The 24,738-nt window shown below is 51.4% G+C and overlaps 10 protein-coding genes across 10 annotated transcripts; 3 read left to right on the top strand and 7 right to left on the bottom strand.

Moving 5' to 3' along the window:
* Positions 1 to 5,829: 5,829 nt before the first annotated feature.
* PtrM4_107290 (Ca2+-dependent lipid-binding protein, contains C2 domain protein) lies at positions 5,830 to 9,503 on the bottom strand (the record flags this gene model as incomplete). The annotated part of the gene is made up of 5 exons (XM_066107748.1): positions 5,830 to 5,840; positions 5,897 to 8,239; positions 8,306 to 8,966; positions 9,019 to 9,393; positions 9,441 to 9,503. 5 exons carry the CDS (start codon positions 9,501 to 9,503, stop codon positions 5,830 to 5,832), a joined length of 3,453 nt encoding a protein of 1,150 aa, XP_065962197.1.
* An 849-nt stretch (positions 9,504 to 10,352) lies between these two features.
* Positions 10,353 to 11,697, top strand: PtrM4_107280 (NagA, N-acetylglucosamine-6-phosphate deacetylase; the record flags this gene model as incomplete). The annotated part of the gene is made up of 2 exons (XM_001936021.2): positions 10,353 to 10,685; positions 10,789 to 11,697. The coding sequence occupies 2 exons, from the start codon at positions 10,353 to 10,355 to the stop codon at positions 11,695 to 11,697; spliced, it is 1,242 nt and encodes a 413-aa protein (XP_001936056.1).
* A 506-nt stretch (positions 11,698 to 12,203) lies between these two features.
* On the top strand, positions 12,204 to 14,016 carry PtrM4_107270 (MRS6, RAB proteingeranylgeranyltransferase component A (RAB escort protein); the record flags this gene model as incomplete). Its single annotated transcript, XM_001936022.1, has 4 exons — positions 12,204 to 12,277; positions 12,338 to 12,456; positions 12,506 to 13,513; positions 13,691 to 14,016. 4 exons carry the CDS (start codon positions 12,204 to 12,206, stop codon positions 14,014 to 14,016), a joined length of 1,527 nt encoding a protein of 508 aa, XP_001936057.1.
* Positions 14,017 to 14,200: 184 nt separating this feature from the next.
* PtrM4_107260 (uncharacterized protein) lies at positions 14,201 to 14,773 on the bottom strand (the record flags this gene model as incomplete). The annotated part of the gene is made up of 1 exon (XM_001936023.2): positions 14,201 to 14,773. One exon carries the CDS (start codon positions 14,771 to 14,773, stop codon positions 14,201 to 14,203), a length of 573 nt encoding a protein of 190 aa, XP_001936058.1.
* Positions 14,774 to 15,393: 620 nt separating this feature from the next.
* Positions 15,394 to 16,895, bottom strand: PtrM4_107250 (Aspartate/tyrosine/aromatic aminotransferase; the record flags this gene model as incomplete). Its single annotated transcript, XM_001936024.2, has 2 exons — positions 15,394 to 16,609; positions 16,684 to 16,895. The coding sequence occupies 2 exons, from the start codon at positions 16,893 to 16,895 to the stop codon at positions 15,394 to 15,396; spliced, it is 1,428 nt and encodes a 475-aa protein (XP_001936059.2).
* Positions 16,896 to 17,080: 185 nt separating this feature from the next.
* PtrM4_107240 (MGS1, ATPase related to the helicase subunit Holliday junction resolvase) lies at positions 17,081 to 18,685 on the top strand (the record flags this gene model as incomplete). The annotated part of the gene is made up of 1 exon (XM_001936025.1): positions 17,081 to 18,685. One exon carries the CDS (start codon positions 17,081 to 17,083, stop codon positions 18,683 to 18,685), a length of 1,605 nt encoding a protein of 534 aa, XP_001936060.1.
* A 556-nt stretch (positions 18,686 to 19,241) lies between these two features.
* On the bottom strand, positions 19,242 to 20,279 carry PtrM4_107230 (TNG2, Chromatin remodeling protein, contains PhD zinc finger; the record flags this gene model as incomplete). Its single annotated transcript, XM_001936026.2, has 1 exon — positions 19,242 to 20,279. The coding sequence occupies one exon, from the start codon at positions 20,277 to 20,279 to the stop codon at positions 19,242 to 19,244; it is 1,038 nt and encodes a 345-aa protein (XP_001936061.2).
* A 514-nt stretch (positions 20,280 to 20,793) lies between these two features.
* Positions 20,794 to 21,789, bottom strand: PtrM4_107220 (DPH2, Diphthamide synthase subunit DPH2; the record flags this gene model as incomplete). The annotated part of the gene is made up of 1 exon (XM_066107747.1): positions 20,794 to 21,789. One exon carries the CDS (start codon positions 21,787 to 21,789, stop codon positions 20,794 to 20,796), a length of 996 nt encoding a protein of 331 aa, XP_065962196.1.
* Positions 21,790 to 22,007: 218 nt separating this feature from the next.
* Positions 22,008 to 22,278, bottom strand: PtrM4_107210 (uncharacterized protein; the record flags this gene model as incomplete). The annotated part of the gene is made up of 2 exons (XM_066107746.1): positions 22,008 to 22,040; positions 22,096 to 22,278. The coding sequence occupies 2 exons, from the start codon at positions 22,276 to 22,278 to the stop codon at positions 22,008 to 22,010; spliced, it is 216 nt and encodes a 71-aa protein (XP_065962195.1).
* A 342-nt stretch (positions 22,279 to 22,620) lies between these two features.
* Positions 22,621 to 23,693, bottom strand: PtrM4_107200 (transporter component; the record flags this gene model as incomplete). The annotated part of the gene is made up of 2 exons (XM_001936028.1): positions 22,621 to 23,355; positions 23,406 to 23,693. The coding sequence occupies 2 exons, from the start codon at positions 23,691 to 23,693 to the stop codon at positions 22,621 to 22,623; spliced, it is 1,023 nt and encodes a 340-aa protein (XP_001936063.1).
* Between the last annotated feature and the right edge of the window lie 1,045 nt (positions 23,694 to 24,738).

Below are 24,738 nucleotides of genomic sequence, written 5' to 3'. Positions count from 1 at the left end.
GTGACCGAGGCCACAATATTACAAAGCAATATGCAGCCGCCTAACGTGATGGTAAGAAAGATTCCTTTGCGTTTGAAGAGGCTCCTTGTCTGCTCCAATACAAAGTGTAACCGATGTCTCCGGCCGCAAGAGGACTGCCTAGGTTTCTACACCTGTCACCTCGAAGGCCGTATTCTTCCACTGTCATGTAGGTATGTCGGCGATCTCCGTGATAATCTTGTCAGGATGAGTGAAGGAAGCGGTTGGCATCTATGATGCTCGTGGTCGGCGAGCGATGCGGCGTGGTCACAAAATTTGAACTACGAAGCGCGTTTATCATGCGTTGGATGCGGGTTATGAAACTGATCGCTTGCATCAGACCGCTTCGTACTGTAGACCCCTGTCCATGGTTGAATCGACATGGCTGTCGATCGTATTGATGTTGGCACCTAGAACTCAGATGTACCTGCTACGAGTAAGTCGTTTTGCCGGTACCTGCGGTTTCCTGACCCGAGTGTTTGTTCAGTCACGTTGTAATTACCCGACAGAACTCCTGAGGGGTAATTCTGCCTCGCCGATACGTAGTGGTTAGCGTTCAACCCTGAGATGTCCTGAGTTCAAGATTGCTAGTGGTAGCTTCGGCGGCGTTGGCCATGTCAAATATATGTGTCAATGCTGCTTGGCCGCTCTACATTCCAGTATAGCGCATTTATCATACAGGCTTGAAGGCAGCAATCTGGATTGGAAGCTCGTCATGGAAGTTGTAGACTTCTCACCCGACTCTTATGGGCCTCTACAACGGCCAGCGGCTGTGCAGGAAATCATGAAGAGGCCGCCTATTCGGATCGCAGGCAGCTGTCTTGGAGGAGTGTCATCAGGCACGATCATGTCGACTATGTCCCTGTGAAGTCCAGACGTGCAATTAAAGCTCTTTGCTGCCTTGTGAAGAAACGGAAGACTAGTAGCGGGTGGCTGTTCACTTGCCATGCTTTGGTCCAATGACAATGGCCTTGGCAATCAGTCTCGGCGCGATACCTGCCGTGTCCTGATGGTGAACGGGCCGTATGCATAGTCCTTACTAGCTAGACATGAGCTGGCAAAAGCGTTGTATGACATGGTGGATCGAAAGCGGTAGAGTTTCGCTAGGAAAAATTTGTTGTGCTGATGCCTGGCTTCGATTGGGGCGGCCTGAGGTGCAACGGTAGTGATCAGCAGCCCATACAGAGACTTCCGGTTCTATGGGAATGCAAACACTCTTGCTTAGCGCCATGTTGGCATGGCAAGGACTCGACAAGTGGTTGATGTTTCTCAAATGGAGGGTGGTATGAGTGGTCCATGGTACAGGTTCTGGGCATAGTAGAAGCAGGAACGATGGGGTTGACTCGCAAGACTTTACTTACGGAGGCAGGAAGTTTTTATGCCTCAGGTGGTTCACTATGATAGCGGATGTGCAATTGGGCGGTGCGGCGCTAGCCGACAAGATGGGATCGGTACTGCCGAATTGGACCCGAGGATGAATAGGGTATCGCACGATAGTTTTGGGAAGATGGTGCAAGCTGTTGGAGCAGCTCCGGGAGTTGCAACTAGTGTGGCGGAGGCACGGTTGGGGGATTTTCCTCCGAGGCACCGTTGTCGTGAGGCGTTCGTTGTGCCGTGTGGCGTATTCGCAGTTTCCGCAAGACTGCCTGACGGCCTCTTTCCGGGCCCGACCATGGATGCAATGTGACAGCTCTCGGTAGGGGCGAACTTTGCCTAGCTACCGTTGCTCCGTCTAATGACCTTTGATTGAGGCGCGGAGACCACATGGCAAGATTGGAGGTAGGTAGATATGTGGTGGGACTATAAAGTGCACAGTATCGTCGATGCGAGGAGGTTATCTACCAAGCAGCGCCCACTCATTCACACATATATACGCATATATAAGCCTCTAGCAAGCCAAATCAAAAGTCATCTTGCATTCTTGCGACTACCATGTCTTCCTCTCAGCACCAAAATCAGCAGTCATCTTCTGGTGGCGGTGGCAGACCCACGGGCGCAACGGGCGGAGGCTATAGCAAATATCCGTGCAGGAATTGGCAACAGCCAGGCCACCCAAAAGACTACAACTTCATTGATCAAAATGGTCAGCTGTGCGCTCATTGCTTGGTCAGTCTACCAGTTCCACGGACCGGTATCACGCTAACTGCGGTATCAGTGCGCACCCCGCCGGCGCTGAAAGGCAACTAGTCAGCGGCATCAATCTGTGGGAAGATTTGGAGGATATGCCTTGTACGCCCGTTTTCTCTGGGGTGGAAGATTGGAGTTCATGTTTATGGCGCAGGCGAATATGTACTGTAACACTTAATGCCGAATACAAAGCCCGGATTGTACTGCAACGCACTGCATGTCTTTGAGGCAAAGCATAATGAAAGAAGAAACTGATTGCAAATATCTACCTTACCCTACCTTGGGTGCCAATGACAGCCCCGACGGTTAGCAGCCACACTCGCCATGTGCAGATGCAGCCATGGGAGTGACACTATGCCAACGTTGCGGCTCACGGTGAGAGCAGAGCTGACTAGCATGAAGCAATAGTCTCAAGGTAAGGGAGCCTGACGTCAGATTGGCAGGGGCTCTTGGTACCGCGACTGCCTTCCTTCGTCTTCCGCTCCACCTCACACGTCGCTACAACGGAAGGAGCTTCTTCATCCTCGCAACCGGCAAAGCAGCGGCGAGGTATTAACCTTGCAACCAACATTCTCTCTCGTCAATCAGCGCCCCAGCCGGACCTAATCAGCCGTCAATCCGTTGATGCACGGTAGATGATCAAGCGGGGCAATAGCCGGACACAATCCTGTCCATTGTTTGATACGCGACTTCAGCGGCCATGGTGCCTCCCTGACCTATGCTGCACTTCCGTCCGTCTCACACCACTTGCGCATGGGCCGACGACCATGACTGCGATATTTCCCCTACTCTGCTGAGGCACTTGTCATGATTGACTATGATTTGCTCCAGCAGCGGCCACATGAGCAGCACGGGGCGTTTTCGTTGTCCGGTAGTCGTTTCAAGATGCGCGCCGCCAATATGGTGTCGACAGCCAACAATGTGCAACAAGACTCCATACCTCTAACCCGAGGCAACAAAAGTCATTCCCCTGTTGCTGTTGCTTGCTACCTATACTACATTTGCATGTCGATTGTGCTTAGGAAGCAGAAGGCCAGGCGCAACTGCCAACAGCTACGTACTATATGCAATGTACCTTTGCCACGCCCGACTACCCACACAACCACAGGCCAAGTCTTTTCCCACAAGCTCGATAGGTGTGATTCGTTATCTTTGGGTTGGAATCCCGTCAGTTGGACGAATGGTTGCAGCCGTGACCGGAAGGGCTTGCCATATTCCGCAACGCATGCCAAATACAGAAGCCACCATACACACCTAGCCCCCGTTCACTGGGGACAACCAGGTCAATATAGGCGAACCGTCACCGTACCTTTACCGGCGCCACTCAACCACTACCAGAAGCCGGCATTCAATGCGCTGAATCGGTCGGCAGCAAGCCGAAAACGTTGACCTGGAAAACAACATGTCAAGATCGGCATTGATCGTTGGACGCATGGGGGGGGGGCGTCGTCTTCCGTTGGTAGAACAGATCCACCTTCTAGCTTGCGACAGATGCGTGGGATCCACGTCCCCGCTGTCTTGCCTGCCGCTCTCACTTGGGCATGAGATCCATGGCACACTAAGCTTTTCGACCTTCTCCTATTTAGTCACCAATAGACCTTCGCTCCGTAGGGCTTGCATCTGCCCACCCACCAGGTCAGTGTTAGCTCAACATGACTTTCTTTCTAGCCCCAACCCTGCCGAGCAAAGCAGAAATCTGCCCTGGTAGCATTGGCCCGCAGTCGGACATGTCCAAAGAGAAACAAGAGATTCTGCACTATCAAACTCACAGAAGAAGGCACAAAGCATATCCCCTGCTCAACCATCGTCTTACACTGAGTAACATGGCACTCCCCATGTAGACGAAACGAAATGAGCCCTCACGGACGCCGAGATGCGCACGCCGAGGAATAACACGAGGTCGTGGCCCCGGCTGATGGGGTGTCGATTATCAGCATTTCGCCCTAGTATTTGCATCTCTTCTGAAATGTTTTCAACCACATCTGCGACCACGCAGGGCCTTACACACACCAAGAGATGTGCTGCTTACTGCTCAAGCCATCCATCCCAGGTCAGCGAATAAGAAAATACACTCACGTCACACACCGCTCAGACATGTCATCCGACCGTGCCGCCGGCTGCTTGCGTTGTCCATGGCTGCCAGAGCGGCCACACACATGATGAACTCAGGCAAGCTTTGGGGTTGGAATGCGATGCCAACTTCTAAAGGCATATAATTTCGCGTTGTGGGTCTCTAGAACTCTTTCGAGGGCGCCAGAAGAAGAAAAACCATTGGGTGCTGCTCTCTGACGTTGCGGCCTTCCAACAGCCAAACTAATGGGACTGCCTCTCTCAACCGACGATGTGTGTGTGGAGAGCATGTGACCGCACGTTAATGCATGCAGGCGCAAGAAATTCGGTCACTGCCCACCCAACAGCTGGGCTTGCATATGCAGGTTAGCCGAATAAACATGCTTCCGTCGCGACCAACACGACAACAAACTTGCCCTGTACGAGAGCACTTCTACATAATTTTTGCAAAGAAAAAACTATCGAATTTTGCTCACAGTCCCAATCTAGATGGCTCGCTCACGGCTCGTTGTCATCCAAAATGGACCCATGGAATGTTGCAAATCGAATCTCTCGCCGCACTAAGATCGTGTGGACGCAGCCATACGGATCCCAGGCGCTTAAATCTCGGCCCTATTCCGATTTAAACCTTGCCGCGTACTGTGCACATGTCCGTCATTAGCAGACAGACGAACACACGTCCGCCCGCCCCCGGCCCCCAACCTCGAACCCATGCGCTCCAAGCGTCGAGATCGCCCGTGGTCAAATTTACAACGTCAAAGTCGAACTCGTATGTCTCAGTTGCAACAAAGCACAAGCCTCTCGTACAATCAGGCAGGTGTGCAAGGCGTAAAAACGTCCCGTCATCCTCCCCTAAGCGCCCGTCCCATGTGGCACGGTAAAAACTGGCCCTGACTCCTTGGATCAACGTCATCTCCCCCAAATCGTCTTCAAGAGCTACGCGCCGGCGCCTGCTGCGGCGCGGTACAGTTGGCTCATAAGCCACATTTCTGACAGCCCAAGTTAAGAACTGACATGATTAATGTTTGCCTTGGACGACCACTATGCTGCATTGAGGGCCAAATCCAGCCGACACAACACGGCCAACAAGCTACATACTTTAATAGACTGACATGCGCTTTTCAGGCCAGCTGCGAGCGGAGCAAGGCAGACAAGTGTCATCATTCTGTTGGCCGATACGATTCACACATAGAGCATCGCCAATCGTGACGACAACTCTGGCCCATCGTCTGTGCTCATCGTATCTAGTGCTGCTAGCTTTTTGTGGAACGCGTGCACAACACGTTCTAGCCTTGGGCCTTGGCGGAAGAACAAACATAATATTCAATCTGTGTTTTGATCAACATGTTCTGGAGATTTCAATTCATCCAAACTATTTGATCTCCATGTTTGTCATAAACGCCTTTGACTATGCCTAACGTTGCAAGCCGTGATGAACAACATGCAATGACATTTGACGAGCCCATTTTCGCCAATTTCCCAGAATCACCCTACGAAGAAATATTTAAACCAATGTAATAAATAGTGCCAGGCAGAGAAAAGAAGAATATTCATATCCATGTGGGATTGAATCGTGGTTGGATAACGCCACGTATCCCGCATAGCAGAACGCCATTAGCCAGTTTCTGTCAATTCTTTAGCATAGGTTTCAGGTCTCAGAATTATCTCGCGGCCAACTTACCAGTCTCAACACCAGGCTGCCTTCCATCCAAGCCTCCAGTAACTCTCTTCTTGAGCTTAGACAGCCCAATCTTGGCTTCATCCTTCGCAAACTTGACATTTCGCGCCGGTTTCCATTGCATCAGTCCTCGATGCTTCCTCTCTTCGGCTCTCTTGTTCTGTTTGTTAATATCCCTGCTCGACGATGTATCGTCTGTCCCGCTGGTGGTGCTAGTACGCGCTGTAGACTCCGACTGGCGAGGCAGATGATCATCAGTGGGCGACAAGTCCGTCTTCTGTGTTTTGAGTTGGCCGTTGGATTTGCTTTGGTTACCTCCACCAGAACCACCGCTCATAGCTTTTGCGTTGCCTGCTGTCTCAGCGTCTTCAACGCCGATATCAGACGAGGAGTCCCCTTCGCCATAATCGTCGTCGGAGTCATCATTATCTTCATTGTCGGACGGATGATGGCGGTCGTGGAGTGGTTCCTCAACACCGGGCTCGCGTCTCTTCTGGCGTCTGGTGTTCATGTATGCCTTGGGGTTATCACCAAAAGCGCCTGACCAATCCTGTCCGTCTTTTGCAAGCCACCTCCGCTTCTCCTCTTCGGTCGCATTCTTGAGAATATCACGACCTGCAACCAATGACTTTTCGTGTAACTCTTGCACACGGTCCGGTAGCTCTTTCTCAACTTTGTGGTTCCGTACACCTTCTGTGACACAAGCTTCCCAAGTTTCATAGGTTTCGCGTGTATCATTATCGGTTACGAAAGCGGCGTGGGAGTCGTCGGTACCAGCCTTGAATCGAGCACGGAATTGGAGACGACCAACTTCCTGCAGATCTTCAAGGCCGGGCTCTTTGTGACAGTTTTCCTCGGTGATGTAGTTCTGAGTGATTCGGGCAGGAGCAGCCGTCTTCCAAATTGGAATATTGATATCGGCATCTTCATTATCGATGAAATGTTGCAGCCAGATCACAGCATAGGCGTCTGCCTTTCGATGGTTGGCAATGTGGAACTCGAAGACGATCGGGGACCTGTAACGGTGCTTGACCGGTAAGCGAACATTGTTTTTCCCATTGTTTTCCTCCAGGTCCCAGTAGTACCCATCGCCTTCAGAGAGCTTGCGGGCAGCATTGCGACTGATTTTGCCAGTACTGCCACCAGTTCGCATGCGAAGCTTGGGATGATGTCCATATTCCACGGCCAGAATGCGTTGAGATCGGAACTCGAAAGTACCAACATCCCAGCCAAGCATCTGAGGAGGCAAGCGGGTCTCGATACTGCGAAACAGAAGAGAAATGCGTATGCGGCCGAAACCGATACCGCCATCGAGCGGATACCAGCGTGTAACTTGAGAGGATGTCTCAAGGATGTCAGAAAGCTTCAAAGGTACTACACCCAAAATGGGATCATGTTCCCGGTTTCGCTGATCTCGCGCAGTGATAGTGACGATAGCTGATCGCCAATCACGAATGAATCGTTCGGTTCCCGCATTGAAAATTGGCTGCGAAGAGACCGCTTTGGCACGTGTCCGGTAAACGAGCTCGTCATTGAACAGAATGGTGCAATAGCTGGTAGGGAGGTTTCCACCAACCTCCTCTTTACCCTCACCATAAGGTTTGGCAGGTTCATACTCGCGGCCTTTGGGATCTTCACTACCCTTGATATTCTCGAGCTCCAAGTTCACAATCTGATGTACAATGACACTGCAGATTCCGCTAGGCCAAAGAGGATCAGGCGGGGTGTGCATGACTGCGTCGTCTTCTTCGGAGTTTATCACGCCTTTTTCATCTTGCAGTGCGGGGTGGTCTTTCAGCTCATCCGGAAGGGCCTTGTTCTTGCCATCAGTTCTCATCTCTTTCCTGAACTTGGGTTTACTGAAATAGCCCACTTCCCAGTGAAGCTCCCCGGGCATTTCGCTATCAGCTTCCATACCGGCTAGCTTAGAGGTCTGAGGATACATCTTGCCCGGATGCTGAATCATCTTTTGCATTGATATTTCGACTTTGCCAACAATGTCATCAGCCGAATGCCTGTCGCTGTCCCAAAGCTCAACACTGAGATTTTCGTTTGCTTTGATTAGTTCCGGGCCGACTAGAACAGCTGTAGTTTCCTCCCATATGGGGTTGAGATCGTCTGTGATGACTCGGGTGCAGTACATGGGTTTTCCGTATTTCGAAAAGGCAATTGTGATGTAGGGGTCGCTACCACCATGTTTTGATCCACGCCGATCTTGCTTGCTCAAACCGACGGCGCGATGAATACGGATCCAGAGAACACCAAGAGCTTCAGTGTCCTTCTGAACGGAGTCACCTTGAAGAATAGCTCGCATATCGATGGACATGGACTTGGGCGCAACATACACTAAAATGACTGTTAGCAAGGCCAAAGATGCTTTGAGAGGGAGATGGAGAAACAAAGTATACATACTGCTTGCTGCTGCTTTGATGGCGTAGTTGACAAAGTTGCTGATAAGTGGCAGATTCAGAATGTTGACCCCCTTCTCAACCATGGGCGTGCATCCGGCGGTCACTTGCGGAGCACCCATCAGGGTGAAGGTCAAGGTTTTGAGGAAGGGTGGCTCGGGAGTCATGTTTAAGCGGAGGCGTACAGTGCCGACTAGGCCTTGCAGTTCGACAAAGATGGGCAGCGGTACACCGAAGAGACCCTTGATGCCCAAGTAGAATACCAGCTGCATGTGCATGTTGCGAGCCCTTTCGGATACCCGCTTGCCGCTAGGGCTAGCATGGTAGGCGAAAGAAATCTCCAAGTTGTAGTAGTCACCACCCTCTTCGTCTGCGGCTGCTTCTTGGGGGTCCTTTGTTCTTTTGTTCTCTTCGTGGATCGATTGCTTCATATCACCCATGTGCGAGTCCGGAAGTGCTCGCAAGCTGAGAATGCGTAACGGGTTGCTTCCCTGGTTGATCTCGGCGACACGGACGTTCTCGATGACTCCAGGTACAGATGCTTGCATGACATCCTCGAGGGTGTCAGCGACACCGGAGAACATCTCAGGATTGATGAGACCCCAGACGATACCAAGCAGCGTGTTCATCCATTCCACTGATTCGGGTAGTAAGTTCAGAGAGGCCTGTGCAAAGATTAGTATGTTTCGGTCCCAGGAGGCTGGCTAGGGTGCATACCATCTGGCCCCGCACTTTCTCGCTGTCCCACTCGACTTCTCTTCCACTGCGAATGACTTCCTTCATCCAGAGATAAACGCCAGAAGCCAGGCACATACCTAATGGGATGAGGCCCTTGAGAGCGCCGCCAAAAATCTTGCCGACAACCACAGTGGTAACGAGTATGCCGACACAAAGCATGTTGGCGCGTGTCTCCAAAGCCGCAAACATGGGCTCAAAGCTGACCGAAGGTGTTGGGTGGAAAAGCACATTGGTCTTCTCGCCGTGAATAGGCACATCAGTTGTAGTGCCTTCGGCAACCGGGTCTGGCGGTGCCGTAACATCCTGATTGTACTTGTAATCTCCGAGCGACTGTGAGGCGTCTGTCTTTATGGGCTAGAAGATATCAGTACCGGTAATAAGGCAGGAAACGGGGTACAAACAGTGTCCTTGTCTAGGTTCGCGTTGGGCACGACGACATAGGGATTCTCGACTTCGTTGATCATATCCTTGTTGACATCGGCAATGACGACTTCTCTGCCCGTTGTTGGATCCGTGACTGTCTTTTCCGTACCCTTTACTTGTCGCTCTGCCTGTTGATGTGGTTTTGCATCCTGTGTGGCTGGCTGTTGATTATTGGCAGCTTGCTCGTCCAACTTCTTGTCGCGCGCCCTCTTGTCCTTGTCCAAGTTGTCAACAAACTGGCGGACGGTAGGGATGGGATTATGGCCCGAGTAGTGCCCGCCCGGAGCATGCTGCTGCTGCTGTTGCGGCTCCATGTTGTTGCTGACCTTCCTCTCTGTATAGCCGCTCAGATGGATCGCATGGACAAGCAACGGGTTTCACACAGTAACTACAGGACAGTAGCGGCAAAGAACCATGGAATCAGGTGGTAGGGAAGGCAAAATCAGGGAATTTGATCTCGAAGGACAGGCTGCGCGCGCGGGGCTGGATGTTGCCGGTGGTAGTCAATGACGTAAAGCAAGCTGAAGTACAACTGTTCCTGGCACAAGGAAGCCGCGATGCCTCTTGCGCACGACGCGTACTACACATGTAGCGGCCCGCGTAACAACGTACGTCCATGGTCAGTCGCCAAAAGCTGTCAAAAACTCTCCACTGTGGCTGAATCTTGACAAACATCCTGGCCGATACATGGTGAGATGCCGCCATGATCACCCTATGACGTAGTCCTGACTGGAATTGGCCAATTAGCACTGGGTGGGGCATTCGTCTCTCTTTGTGGCTCAAGTCTTGGCATCTGGCACACGAGCATCCCCGCCACCAGTTCCCAAGATATTTGCTCTCTAGTACTCTAGTGTACGTAACACTCTACTCTACTGCCCAGAGTTTGCAACATGTCCGGCTGGTTCACCCTCTTCACCAACTGCCGCTATGTCCTCGATGGCGAGCTTGTCGAGGACCATCTTGTCATTTCTGACGAGACTGGACTCATCCTCAAAAGAGATGGGTACATTGGGGGTGAGGCTATTGATTTGGAAGACACAATCATAGCCCCTGGCTTCTTGGAGCTCCACACAAACGGTGCCAATGGGTTTCACTTTACACATTTTGACGACGAGAAGAGCTATGCGGCCAAAATAGATGACATCGCAAGGTACTATGCGACCCAGGGGGTGACCGGTTTCTGGGCGACTATACCTACTGTCAAGAGTGAAGAGTTCCAAAAGGTGAGATAGTAGCCTGAGCATCCAATGTGAAATCCCATCTATAGAATACACGTGTCGATCTTGAATGCGCATTCAATAAGCAATCCCGCTAATGCACCGCCAGATTCTCCCCTCTTTGGCTCCTCGTGAAGTGCTTTCCTCAGCCTCGCTCCTAGGTGCTCACACTGAAGGTCCTTACCTCCACCCTGCTAAGAAGGGAGCTCACAATAGCTCCTTGTTCCACTCGTGCTCGACTTCACCTTCAACTGTATTCGGATCCTCGAATTTGCAGTCTGTTGTCAAGCTAGTTACTCTTGCTCCAGAACTACCCAACTCTACGGCACTTATCAAATCATTCACGTCGCAAGGAATCAAGGTCGCCATGGGCCATTCTACTGCGACATACGACGAGGGGCTGACTGGACTGGGTGCTGGAGCCAGTGCTTTGACTCATACTTTGAATGCCATGCCGAGCTGGTCCTCACGGGCGCCGGGGCTGGCAGGTTTGGTATCGCTATCCGAGACAGGCAAGGTTAAACCACCGTGGTATACCATCATTGCAGATGGAGAACACCTCCACCCCAACACTGTATGCCTACTCCATCGGGCAAGCCCCAAACGTTCGATTATCATCACCGACAGCATTGAACTGGCATCTCTAAAGGATGGTACCCATCCTGGTCATTCGCAGATTCCGTTTAATCAGGTCAAGAATGGCACACGCGCCACGATTGCAGATACAGACACTCTGATCGGGGGGTGTATCCCACTCCAGGAAAGTGTCAGGAATCTGATGGACTGGTCTGGATGTGGCATTGCGGAGGCAGTTGGCACTGTTACGGAAAATATAGCAGCTTTCATGGGGATTGACGGAGAAGGCGGAAGAGGCGTGTTGAAGGAGGGAAGGCGAGCGGATTTGACTGTGCTGAACGAGCAGGGCGAAGTGCTCCAAACATGGGTGTCAGGGCACAAAGTGTGGGACAGGGAGGAAGAGGTGGCAGTACGCGAAGCTGACGGTGAGGCGAGAGGCTGAGGTTTGAAAACCAAGCCCCCCGTACGACAACAGGCCACGACATGAACCCGCAAGCAAATCCAAGTGCCGTGATAAGTGAAGTGCATTCCGCTGCAAGTAACGCGCCTCGTCTATTAGGAACAGATTCGCTGCACGTGGCGTGCGCACCTGTCTTCTCATACTAGATCGAGCTGTGAGTTATACGTGCACCCACCCACAAGGCTAAAGCCTGTGAGTGCGTGCGTAATAGTGATGTATCGCCACATTCGAGCCGCTGATTCAGGTGAAATCCAAAGCAGTAGATACCGGACGAGATATTCCTCTCACGCGCATTTCCGGATCAGTGAAGATCAGGTTGCTTACGGACATGCCATACTTAAAGCCGGGATGCCCTCTGCGTGCGCGATGTTGAAGGAAACTTGTCGAGCAGTGCTTGACAAAATTTGTGCAGGCCGTCGCTTAGTCACTCGCGCTAGGACAGCGCCGCCAAGTTCTTCCGACAGGTCAACTTTTCCTGCAGCTCCATCATGGAAACTCTCGACAACACCGAATGGGACGTGGTCATTGTAGGCACTGGTCTACAACAGTCTCTCCTAGCCCTGTATGTGACTTGTTTGTTGGCCAGGTAGTGGCCGCGGTCTGACTGACGCAGCACTTGAAGAGCTCTGTCGCGCTCGGATAAGAAGATTCTCCATGTCGACGAGAATGACTACTACGGTGGTACCGAGGCTGCATTTAGCTTGCAGGAAGCTGAAGAATGGGTTCAGCGCGTAAATCAAGGTATAGAAGGCAACTGCAGGTTATGATGGCTGTCGCTAACCCGTCAAAGATTCATCGAATGCTGCCTTCTCCGACGTCGCTATCACGAAAGCCGAGACTGGCGCGGGATCATCAGCCAGCGCACTATCCTTCTCGAGATCATACAGCCTCTCATTGAGCCCCCAGCTCATCTACGCGCGCTCATCCCTGCTTGGTCACCTCGTCTCGTCCAGGGTGTATCGCCAGCTTGAGTTTCTCGCTGTCGGTAGTTGGTGGGTGTACTCGGCAGATGCACAGACCCGGGCGTCTGGCTCTCCTAAGGACTCATCACAGCATGGGAGATTGGTCAAAGTACCGAATGGCCGAGAGGATGTCTTCCAGGATCACGACCTGGACTTCAAGGCAAAGCGTTCTCTGATGAAGTTCTTACGCTTCATTGGCGGATATGAAGAGCAGGCCGAGGTCTGGGAAAGGGACCGACGACTTCCGTTCTCGACTTTCCTGTCCGAACAGTTCAAGGTTCCTGCACCCCTACAAGAAGCACTTGTGGCTCTTACACTGTCACCCAACGGCTCTGCTCAGACGACGACCGAGTACGCGCTACCCAGGATCGCAAGGCACCTGCGATCGATCGGTGTCTTTGGTGCTGGTTTTGGGGCCGTCATACCAAAGTGGGGTGGCTTGTCTGAGATTAGCCAGGTGTCTTGCCGAGCCTGTGCTGTAGGGGGCGGTGTCTATGTCCTTGGCAAAGGCATAGCTTTCCCAGATGACGCAGTACCAGAGACAACTGAAAGAGGTACAAAACTCTGCCTGAAAGACGGCGAAGTAATCACCTCAAAGTGGATTGTAGGTGGAAGCTCGTCGACAGCCCCTGAGGACATGTACTGCAGATCGATGACTATCGTATCATCATCTCTGTCGCATTTGTTTCCGCCCATAGGCGAAGAAGCGCCAGCACCGGCCTCTGCTATCGTGGTATATCCATCTGGCTCGTTGCCGTCGGCATCGCCAGTCCAGCAGCCTCCAGTCCATGTTCTAGTGCACTCGAGCGATACAGGCGAATGTCCTCCAGGTCAATGTAAGTCTGGTCATTCTTCCTTCGTTTCCTGCTGTTATGATGAAGAGAAATTTGAATACTTATCTACATTGTCTGAACTTCATTGAAGACAATAACTCTGACAACCTGATACAACGGCACTACATCTGTCCTGTCAACATATTTTCTTAGATGTCCACATGGCTGACGAGATTATAGGTGTATTATACGCTTCCACATTGGCGCATGATGATGGCTTCGAATTGCTACAAAAGGCCGTTGAGTCTCTGCTTTCTGTTGTTGAAACCACACCGCGGTCAACGGTGCTCTGGTCAACCAGATACAAACAACGACCTTGTTCTGGGACCGAGATGCTGCCATCTGGTCTTGACAACTTTGTTCGCTTCCCACCTTCCTCCATGGATCTCACCTTTGACGATCAGGTACTTGATAGCGTTAAAGATGTGTGGCAAAAGATTGCAGGGGAAGATGCAGGCGAATTCCTGGTCTTCCAAGATAGGGAAGATTACACAGAGGACGAATAACGCTTAGATTAATGCTTTGAATGAAACGAAATGCTGACCTCACGAATCCAATTTCCTTTGAGCCCCCCTGTGATGGAAAGACAAAGTAGGAAGAATTAGTTGGCCATTAGAAGCCCTTATGAAAGACAAGAAGAATAGAATGAAGAACATGCGAAAGATATTCCATCAGCACAAGTGACTAGCCTCAAGTGTTCTTGGGTGTCCCATTTGCATTTTCATGACAGCCTCCCTCGGTCTGCACACCAGTACCATCATCATCCCAACATTTCCAACTCAGGATGGCTTTGTCCAACCCGTAGAAAGCCAGGTTGCTAATACTTTCCGACCTTTGATTGTAAATGACGGGCTTATTGGTTTCCTGGCAATTCCAATCGCTATACAAGTTGCAGGATTGATTTGCGTCTGGCTGTATCGAGGATGTCTTTCTTACCAGCTCAGGGGGCATGTTGTGGCACTTGAATGTGGTGCTGTGAATGTATTGGCAATCACCTGCAAAAAAGGCGTCAGGGCAGAGATAGAGGTCGCCGGGGGGTGGGAGGGTTTTGAGCTTTGGCATGCCGTTTTTACGCCGGTTGAGGGGAGCTGCTGTCGCCATGGCTGTAGCGGTCGGGGTCGAACTATTTGTAACTGCCGAAGCTTCATCGCGCCGCGCCTTTGCTGTCACGTAGACCACCGTGGTCGATGCTGGGGGTGACAAATAGGTAACACTTGTTATCGTTTTGATGCTGGTGACTACTCCTCCCCCAGGTGTCACCATGATAAACAAAACTGGTGGATGGGCGGTCGGAAAGGGAGGGAAGCGAAGCGCGGCGGAGATGATATGCAAGAGATTCTCAATCGGCGTAGGGAGGGGCTGGTGTAGGCTTTGGCAACGTGGGTGTACGCCGAATCGGTGCAATCCTCTTGCTTGGGCCTTGCGGTAGTGCTTGTGTAAGAGAGGCCAGCGAGAGGATGCTTACAAGGATGGCGCTGTGTAGCTTCATGCTTGTTTTGCTGTTAAACTTGAGTCGGGAAAGAAAGCCGTTTGTCTGTAAGTGAATGATCGTTCAACGAATGTGGCAGTGAGTTGGACCTGAAACCATCGGGGCCCAATATATAATAAGCAAAGCTATTATCATATTATCCATGTGTAACAGAGAATAAAGCGCTCAACTCTCGAAATTGGTACGCATGCACGAATGTGTTTCAGGCCGGACAACGAGGTGAATGGTATGGACAGGATATGTAGGAGTTGTGGAAGCAAGGAGTTCTTTATCATCCTTGTCTGGTTCTTGAAGTAGTACTTTACATGCGACAAGTCCTTCTGTCAATAAAGTGCCAGACACGGTGTATGAGCCACAAGGGCTGCCAAGCTTGCATCATATCTTGCTCATTGACTCAATCCTTTATGTACTTCTTCAGACTTCTCAGCCTATCCATAGCCCTCTCTAGTACATCATCGTTCTTGCAAACTGCGAAGCGCAACCAATCTTCCACAATGTGCGCATTGCCGGGGGTGAAAAACTCGGTTGGGGGAATTGCGGCGACACCCACTTCTTTGATCAAGAACCAGCTGAGCTTGAAATCCCGTGGCCTCTCGGCAACATGAGGTGGAAATTCGTAATCATCCGGCAGTCTAACCTTTGACATGTTGACAAGAACGAAGTAGCCCCCTTCAGGATCAGAATAAGGCAACTTGAGCTCGTCAAAGACAGCAGTGAACTTGTCCATCTTGGCCTTCATCTCTTTCTTGGATTCATCCCAGAAGTTGTGTACATCGGCTTGCTCAAAACCGATGGCGGTTGCTTCTTGGAGAGGGGAGACACTACTGTAGCAGATGCGGGTATGTGCTGCACTGACATACTTGATGAGATGCTCGGGACCAATCAGCCAACCTACTCTCCACCCGGTAGCGTAGAAGTTCTTTCCGCCAGAGCCTACTGTCAAAGTGAGTTTGGCTACGTCTGGAGAGAGAGTGGCTACGCGGGTGAAGGGAACGTAGTACAAGCGGTCGTAGACTTCATCTGAGAGAATGATGATGTTGTGTTTGACGCAGATATCAGCAATGTTTTGCAGCTCTTCCTTTGAGAAGACCTTGCCAATAGGGTTGTGAGGAGAGTTGAGGACAATCATGCGCGTCTTGGGCGTTATGGCAGCCTCAAGCTCTTTGATGTCCAAGGACCATTCTGCTGCGGAGGTGGTTTTTGTTGCGCCATGCTTGGGTGGGTGCATGGGCACATAGACGACTTTGCCGCCTGGCATCTCGATGTTGCTGATGTACTGGTCGAAGAAGGGCTCAAAGACGATGACTTCGTCGCCTTGTTCAAGGAAGGCCATGAAGGCACTGAGCATGCCCTCGTTTGCGCCAGTCGTAATGGTGACCTCCTTCTCAGGGTCTAGGGTGCGACCGAAGAAGGGAGAGTAGGCATCTGCAATGGCCTTTTTTAGCCGAGGGCGGCCCTTGGTAGGCGAATACTGGTTGCAATCTACTTGGTCAAGCGCGGCTTTGGCGGCGTCGAGGACGAATTGGGGCGGGTTGTAGCCAAAGAAGCCCTGACCCATGTTGACAATGGGCTGGACCGGCGATGCAGCTGCAGCTTCATTGACAATAGACCTGCTTGTGTGAGACTGGGAGGTCTCATGTATGCACATGCACATGCACATGCACGTGTATCAGGGCTGACATACCAGACATCCTGCTTCTGGCCTGCTACTCTCTTCGCCGGCTTGAAGGGGTCTTCTCTCCGTGTGGTTGCCGACATGGCGCGTGAAGAGGGGTGGTTGTTGCAGCCGGCGGGGTAGGTGTACTTGAAAGCGGTTGCAACTGCTCTCTTAGTGTTTGTTTGTCGACGGAGACGGAGACGGACACTTTGTAGAGTGGCATGCACAATGGCTCTCATGGCAATTGCAAAAGCTGTCAGCTACAAGGCGAGGTCGTCTGCCGTCATCAAGCGATTTGTCCCGAGCCCGGCCGATGTCGGTTGTCGCGTCACCCTTGTAACTTAACCAGGTAACTACTGTAGTTAGCGGTGGCTTCGGTCGCGTCGCGTGCGCCGAGCGGGTTATGTAGCCATCGAGAGACGTCATGACCGCCGACATGGTCGATTGCCCCATCTGCACCAAACAAGTCAAAGATGCCCGAATCAACGAGCACATCGATAGCGGCTGCAAGGATTTCTTGCTGGAGCAGGATGCCCAACCCGGGCCTGGCCTGGCCAAGGCCTACAGCTTCTTCACAACCTCACGCAAACTTCCCACTTCGACGCCGAAGAATGGACAGTCAACCTCGTCACCGCCAGTATCTGCCGTAACCCCACCGCACGCGCGCACAAAGCGGTCGTTTGACCAGGTTACAGATGCCCAGCGAGCCAGCGAGCCTCAATCGCCGTCTGCCTCGAAACGGGCGCGCACGCTCAAGGCAGTCCAAGATGCCATGCCCCTGGCCGAGCGCATGCGGCCCATGTCGCTGGAACACGTCTATGGACAGGAGCTGGTGGGGCCAAAGGGCATCTTGCGAGCCATGGTCGATGAGGGCAGACTGCCGTCAATGGTGCTATGGGGTCGTCCGGGCACGGGTAAGACGACCATTGCAAGACTGATAGCGAACACGTCCGGTTCGCGATTCGTCGAAATCAACAGTACAAGCACAAGGCTCGAGCAGGTACGCGCCATCTTCACCGAAGCTTCCCAAGATCTGCGCTTGACCGGCCGGAAAACAATCGTCTTCTGCGACGAGCTGCACCGCTTCTCCAAAACACAACAAGACGCCTTCCTCGGGCCCGTAGAGTCGGGAACTATCACGCTGATAGCCGCCACCACCGAAAATCCATCCTTCAAGATCATCTCTGCACTGCTATCAAGATGTCGGACCTTCACTCTCGACGACCTCAAAGAGGACGACTTGGTTAAGATACTGGAACGTGCAATGACTGCAGAGAGCTGCACTTCACCAATCCTCGATAAACCCATGCTGGCTTACTTTGCCCGCTTCTCTGACGGTGACGCTAGGACAGCTCTCAATCTCTTGGAACTGGCTATGAGCCTTGCCAATCAGCCCGACATGACCAAGGAAAAGATCCAGCAAAGCCTCACTAAAACTCTCGTCTACGACCGTGCCGGTGACCAGCACTACGATAGCATATCCGCACTGCACAAGTCAATACGAGGCTCTGATCCTCATGCCTCCCTATACTACCTGGCCCGCATGTTGGAATCTGGCGAGGACCCGCGATATATTGCACGCCGTCTCATCGTCGTTGCATCGGAAGATGTTGGACTAGCAGACAACTCCATGCTATCCCTTGCCACAGCCACGTATGCTGCCTGTGAAAACATCGGCATGCCCGAGTGTCGCATCAATCTCGCCCATGCCGTTACCGCCTTGACTTTGGCACCAAAATCGACACGAGTCTATCGAGGGCTTAAGAACGCAATCGACGCCGTCAAGGAACCAGGCATGGCTGCCTTGCCCATACCACATCACATTCGCAATGCCCCAACCAAGCTTATGAAGGATATGGGCTACGGCGACGGCTACAAATACAACCCCAATTATTTGGACGGCAAAGTAAAGCAGGAATACCTTCCCGAAGCCCTTCGAGGCCGATCGTTTTTGGAAGAGACTGATCTGGGCGACAAGATCGATCCGGACCTCATTGATGACGACGAGTTGATCCCGGAAATAGACTAATACTTTTAGCTTGCTCATGGTCTATATGCAGACATGGCATCATATAAGCTTCCATTTCTTGTATTGGCGAGACACGATACCCACTGGGAACTTCACTTAGCACGCAGCATCTTTTTTAGAGGTTTGATTGCGGAAACGGGCGGGCCAAAGTAAGAGTGGATTGATCATGTAGACGCGACGGTACACAATCATGGAACGTCTTAAAGTCATCCCCTGCATTGTCTGCTTCTTCTGCTTATATCTCAACGAGCTTTCCTGCTCACTAGTCAGTCACTCAAGCTAATCACTCTGCATAACGCTTGAATCTCGGCCTAGGGTGGCGGATCGCGAACTACCGTAGTCTACGCACATTATTATCACTCTTCTGTCCGATGATTTGCGTCTACCGACATCTGGCCCAAACGAGGCTTATCGGTATGTAGGCCCTTCTTGGGCAGACTATCAAAGAAAAACAAGAGTATCATTCCAGAAGATGCGAGAAACTTCGCGGATTCAAGACTCGCTACGTTATGTATTTACCAATGCTGTCTACACTGCCACAGATATCTTATTCCCATCAACCCGGAACCATCCCCGAGCCAGATTCACACTTTTTGCTCTTTGTCTTGGTACGCCCTCCGCCACCACTCCTCTTCGGAGGATTCTTTGCCGGAGTCCTGCCCTTTCCCCTTCCCATGTTGTTCTGCTGCCCATATCTACAACTTTCGCGATACCATTCCTTGTCAATCACGTCCAACGGTTGGATGTTTACGCATCTACCATGGTACCATTCTATCGGGCACTGCTCATTCCCACACGCGACCATGAAACTCCTATCGTCCGGGAGACGACAGATGCAATAATTTTCTTCTTGTTGGTCTTGGTCAGCTTCTGGCTGTAGCGCCTGAGCCTGTTGGTGCATTGTCTGGGGGACTGGAGTCGAAGATGTATATGGAGCTTGAACTTGAAGTTTGACTTCGGACAAAAATGATTGGAAATGCTGTTGGATTGGCTTTTCGAGCTCCTCAGGACTAGACAGTCGGAGGACAGGGTTTCTAGAGCCGCTTTCTCCAGGCCTGGCTGATGCGACAAAAGCTTGCTCTGTGTCCGAACCCGCTTTTCGAAGGAAATTACCATTCTCGTCCCTCGTACCCTCTTCGATGGTGTAGCGTTGTTGCACCTGACCCTTCTGACCTGATAGCTCAATTCTCTTATCAAACATGTTGACTCCATGATGATGAGGTAAAGCTGCTTTTACTGCCTGCTTCATCGCCGAAACGGCTTCACCTAGGCTCTGGATACCACCAATGTAGAAATGCTCTACTCCGTCTACGGTATCACACTTGAAGTGAGCATATATGCCGTAGTGTACAGGCGGAGCAGGCATTGCACTAGCGTGATTCCCCATATTATTTACATCTCCGTCCTCAGGAAATATTGCATCAATCTCGTAGCGCAACACGGGCTGTCGGTCACTGTTGAAGACGTTGTATGTGTTGCGAATGATCAACTCGCTCGTGGCACCCCACGTGGGCCTTGCGCTGACTAGTTTGGCAGTTTGGGCGCGTAAAGCTTGACGAGCACTGTAGAAGTCGGGGGCTGTTTCAACAAGCATCTTCTCTGCGCCACTATTGTCTTGCAATAAATCGCACACATGGATCCTATACTGCGTGCTAGAGTTCACGGAGCCCCCGGGGAGTAATTTGATCGTCGATTTGCGGCATATTCTGGAAGGTACTCTCGGTGACACAATCGCGCTTGTGAGAATGAGACAGAAGCGGGGGAATACTTTATACCAGAGGGCGCTATAACCGCTCTTTAAGGCCGCGCTAGGCTGAACTGGTAGCCTAATTGCGCTGTAGCAAGGAGTAATGCTTTTTAGTTGCACGTACCACGCGTTTTGCTCTGCTGATGTCACAGTGAATGTCCACGAGCAAGCGAGAGACGATTACTTAATATAGTCTACGCAGCCCATATACATACAAAGCATGCTCTCGATCTAGCTCATAAAAGTTGCCCACAAACTGGACGACAAGTTTCTAGCCCGGAGTGAGCGCAAACTTTACCAGCAAGGTGCAATGTTGCCAAACGCATTTCCAACGCCAATTCCATGCAAGCTTTTCATATCTCTAAGCATTAGCTGCTAACTCTGAAGCTTTGATATGGTCCACAGTTGTACGTCCCAGGCCTTCCTTTGCGTAAAAGTCCATGGGGTAGAGATTTTTTCGCCCCTTTTCTTCCACTTTGCTCAGACTATCGTCTTCCTCCAACCATGGTGCATTCCTCACTCCGAGTGTAACAAGCGCCTCATATGGGCTCAGCAAAGGCCTGGGAAAAGCATAGCCCCAATCGATACTTAATCTGGGACATGCGATCTGAACCCATGCCTCCACATCGGACATCATGGCCAGTTTTCCGGGGAAGATCTCCGACATGAGTAGGTTGACGCATTTAATACCCTGTTTCGCAAGTTCGTTTTCGATCAGAGTCAACGTATGTGGATTACCTTGTCGGCCGAGCGAGCCAAGGATGATGCCCCATGTTCGTGCCTTCCGGGCTGTAAAGATAGCACTGCGGCGCAATTCGTAAAGTGAGTCATGCTCGTACGTCTCATGTGTCAACCGACGCGAATACGGGTCGTAGCGATATGCGGGTAAATGGGGATTAGCGATCATGGCGCTTTCGAGATGGAACCGACCGTCGCCAAGATAGAGTATCAGGTCAGGCACCTCCTCTTCTTTGCCCCTGGAATTGAGCTGGCCTGGCTTGATGGCCATCGAGGGCGATGTACAGCCGAGGATTTCGCCCTTTGATAGAGGCGCAATCTGCGGCACAAATGGGTTGTATCCTTCCTTTCGTAGTATCGGCACGATACCATGTATGGTGGCATTGAACTGTATAGTCCCGACAAGTGCTATAGTTTTGCCAACGGGGAAGTTCTGTGTGATAGTATTGATCAAGTGCTGTGTGTCGATGCTGATAGAGACAAAGATGTATAGTGTCGCAATCTTGGTCACGGCTACAGGTATCAAACAGCTATGGGCATAGTGAATCAAAAGATCGCAGCCCAACGCTCGCGCAGTGTAGTCATCTATACAACATGCCCCGTATGTAACATCACCCATGATTAGGGTTGAGGTGCCCGGACAGAAGCGCGTCAGAATGTCAGATATGGTTGTCGCAAACAATAGCAGGCCCTCTGGGAACTGCAGAGCTATCGACTTGGCGCCCGAAGTTCGTATGCGATGAATGCATTTGTGAATCTCGAAGTTGTAGTTTGGGGGTAAGAGGGCAATGGCTTCGTTGATGTCGGCGTCGTGGAGAATGTCGTCAGGTAGCGCGTTCAGTGCACGAGCAGAACGTCGAGGCTGGGCCACTTGAGAAACATTAGTTTACTTATCGGACGTATTTCATATGCATGAGCGCCTCACACCTTGTATCGCGCTGGAATCTTCAATACTGGCATTTGCATCAGCTTGCTGCCCGCTCGCTTTTGCGGCCATCTTCCTGCCCACGAAGCGTTTTTTCGGTTGTTTAGGCAACAGCTCTGCTTCTTCCGCCATGTCAAAGGCGGCCTCGGGCCCCAAGTTGGTCGCTGCTCGGTCGTCCTCCATGATGTGTGTGTGTGTCGCTGCACTGTGGTGGCGGGGCGCGACTTTTTGGCGGGGCTCCTAAACTTCAGGGTTCCACTTTCTTTTGCGTTAGGTTGCATTCGTTCACATACCAGGATTCAAACCAAATCTTAACGCAAAGTGAATAAAATGTGATCACCTCACTAGGATGTTTGATGCTTCCTACATCTGGATTCGAGGCCTGGGGTTATATCATACAAGAGTATGACTCAAGTTCTGAACACGCTAACGCAAGCTACCTAATATCCATGTTTATATCCATATCAATGCTGGGTGGCAGATGAACAAGGCACAGCATCCGCATGGCACTTCATGTGCCCAAGATTATAGGGAACCCAATCTTCCGCCAAGCCAGAACCCGCCTATCCATGAAAGTCCCCACATTGGCTGCGCGAAGGCTCGAAGTACAGCTGGCCCTGGACATGTCCCTGTTAGGCCCCAGCCTACACCAAAGGCCATGGCTCCCATCAGAAACCTCACATCTATGTCTCGGATGGTCTTGGTTGGCAACGCAAACTTGTCTGCAAACAAAGGCGGGTGATCGAAGCCCTTGATCCGGTTCTCAATAAGGTTGGGTAGCACACCGAATACTATCACTAGCGCGAGCGATGGATCCCAGCGTTCCAAGACAGGAAAAGACAGGAAAGATGCAACTTTGGCGGGGTGCGACATTTGTGAGATATGCAGTCCAAGCGCAAAAAGGAACCCCGAGAAGAATTGTGTGGTGATACGGGCAGCTGCGTAAGGCTCATCTGGAGGCTCCTTCATGTACTTTGTCATGTTTGAATCCGTCATCTGAGCGATTATGTTGGGTACTGTCTGAGCTGCGAATATGCTAGAAGCTGCGAGCAAACAGAGAGACACAATTGCTTCTGGTGTCGGGTATACGGGAGTGTAGCATGGCACATTGCCGAGGCATGCAGAAGTAAAGAGGTCCGGATGAGCGAGGTGATGCGTGATAATGGCTGTGGGAAAGAACGAAGCGACGGCAACCACAGAGCGGCCACTCAGCCTCGAGAGACCACACAGCATGTGTCCAGAAGTACAACCGTTGGACATCTGTTATATGTGTATTAGAATCATGCATGTTGACATAACAGTTCCCTTACCTTCGTTCCCCATCCTATCAGAGCAGCAATGGCTACAGTGGCAAGAGACGCTGGAGAAGCAATCTGCACAGCAGGGTAGCTAGTGATTAGCTGCGGTGCTATCGCTTTCAGCGGAATGTAGCTGGCGGCCATGCCAGCAAAAAAGGCAAAATGTTCTCTCGTGGGAGTCGAGAGAAGTTGGCGTAGGAATCCGCTGGCTCCCAATATGTTACCATTCTGGTAGAGCAGATTGCTAGACGCTTGATGTAATAACAAGGCACCAATGGTGGTTTCGATGGGTGTAAACATGACCTCTCCTTTCTCCTTCGATGTTCCTCCTCCCAAATTTCGTTCCTCTTGTGAGTTCCAAGCACATGAATTTAACTGACGAGAGAAAGGAGAACGCCACTATTATGCATATACGCCCTTTGTGTACGCATATTTAGTCCCCGAGGATCGTCACGCGCAAGATGATCTACGTCGCTAACGGCCAATGCACCAATCGCAGCAGAAGCATTCAGTAGTCGGCGACCAGATGGCCCAAACGTGGCATTAACCGAACTGTGGCTACCTCGATAAAGGACATGTCGAAGGGGCAAAACGATGGCGCGCACGGACGGGAGAGATGCGTAAGCCTACAATTCGGCGAGTCTAAGCTTTGAGCGTCGTCGGCGCATGGCAGGTTGTGGGTCTTCGGCGACAGGATGGAGGGCGGAATACCCGGAACTTGACATGCGACATGTGTAGTAAGACTAATGGCTGGTGGCGGTTCTGTGGTGTACCTGACGGACCGTTTCATAATTGTGAATCACTCGTATAATGTTTGCGTCGGTGGATCGCGGAAGGACCTTGGAGGTCGGCGAAGTCCCTTAGACGCCGACTTATCCGCGCAATATTTGAAGAACTTCAATAACGTAGGTGCATAGCGAGTGGCCGGCTTTTGCCAAGACCCCACCAAAACTCTACCTACCTCGCGATGCCTCAACGTAACAACGTATTAACGTACTCTACAAGCATGCGGCGCACTTTTGCTAAGAATCCACTAAAACCACCACTACTTAAAACGGTACAACACCGTATAGCATAGTAAATAGAATTGTAGTAACGTACCTATGTCAGAATATGGGCATATTTTGGGTGGTGGAGAAAATCCGGGTGTTCGGAGCTGTGGATTCTGTGGATCAGTTAAATTAGTCAGCGCGCACAATCCACCGGGACCGAACTGATCGAACGGCGTTGGAACAACAACACAACAACACATCAGACCATAACAATACAATCGATCCCCATCATGTTAGGGTCTCACAGGATCAGATATTTAAAACTGTGTTGAATTACAAAGTTTTTGCAGTAC

The sequence above is a fragment of the Pyrenophora tritici-repentis genome, chromosome 5 (assembly GCF_003171515.1).
Source record: "Pyrenophora tritici-repentis strain M4 chromosome 5, whole genome shotgun sequence".
In the NCBI taxonomy this organism is placed as follows: Eukaryota; Fungi; Ascomycota; class Dothideomycetes; order Pleosporales; family Pleosporaceae; genus Pyrenophora; species Pyrenophora tritici-repentis.
Note: the sequence above shows the minus strand (reverse complement) of the source record. Positions and strands in the feature narration are given on the sequence as shown.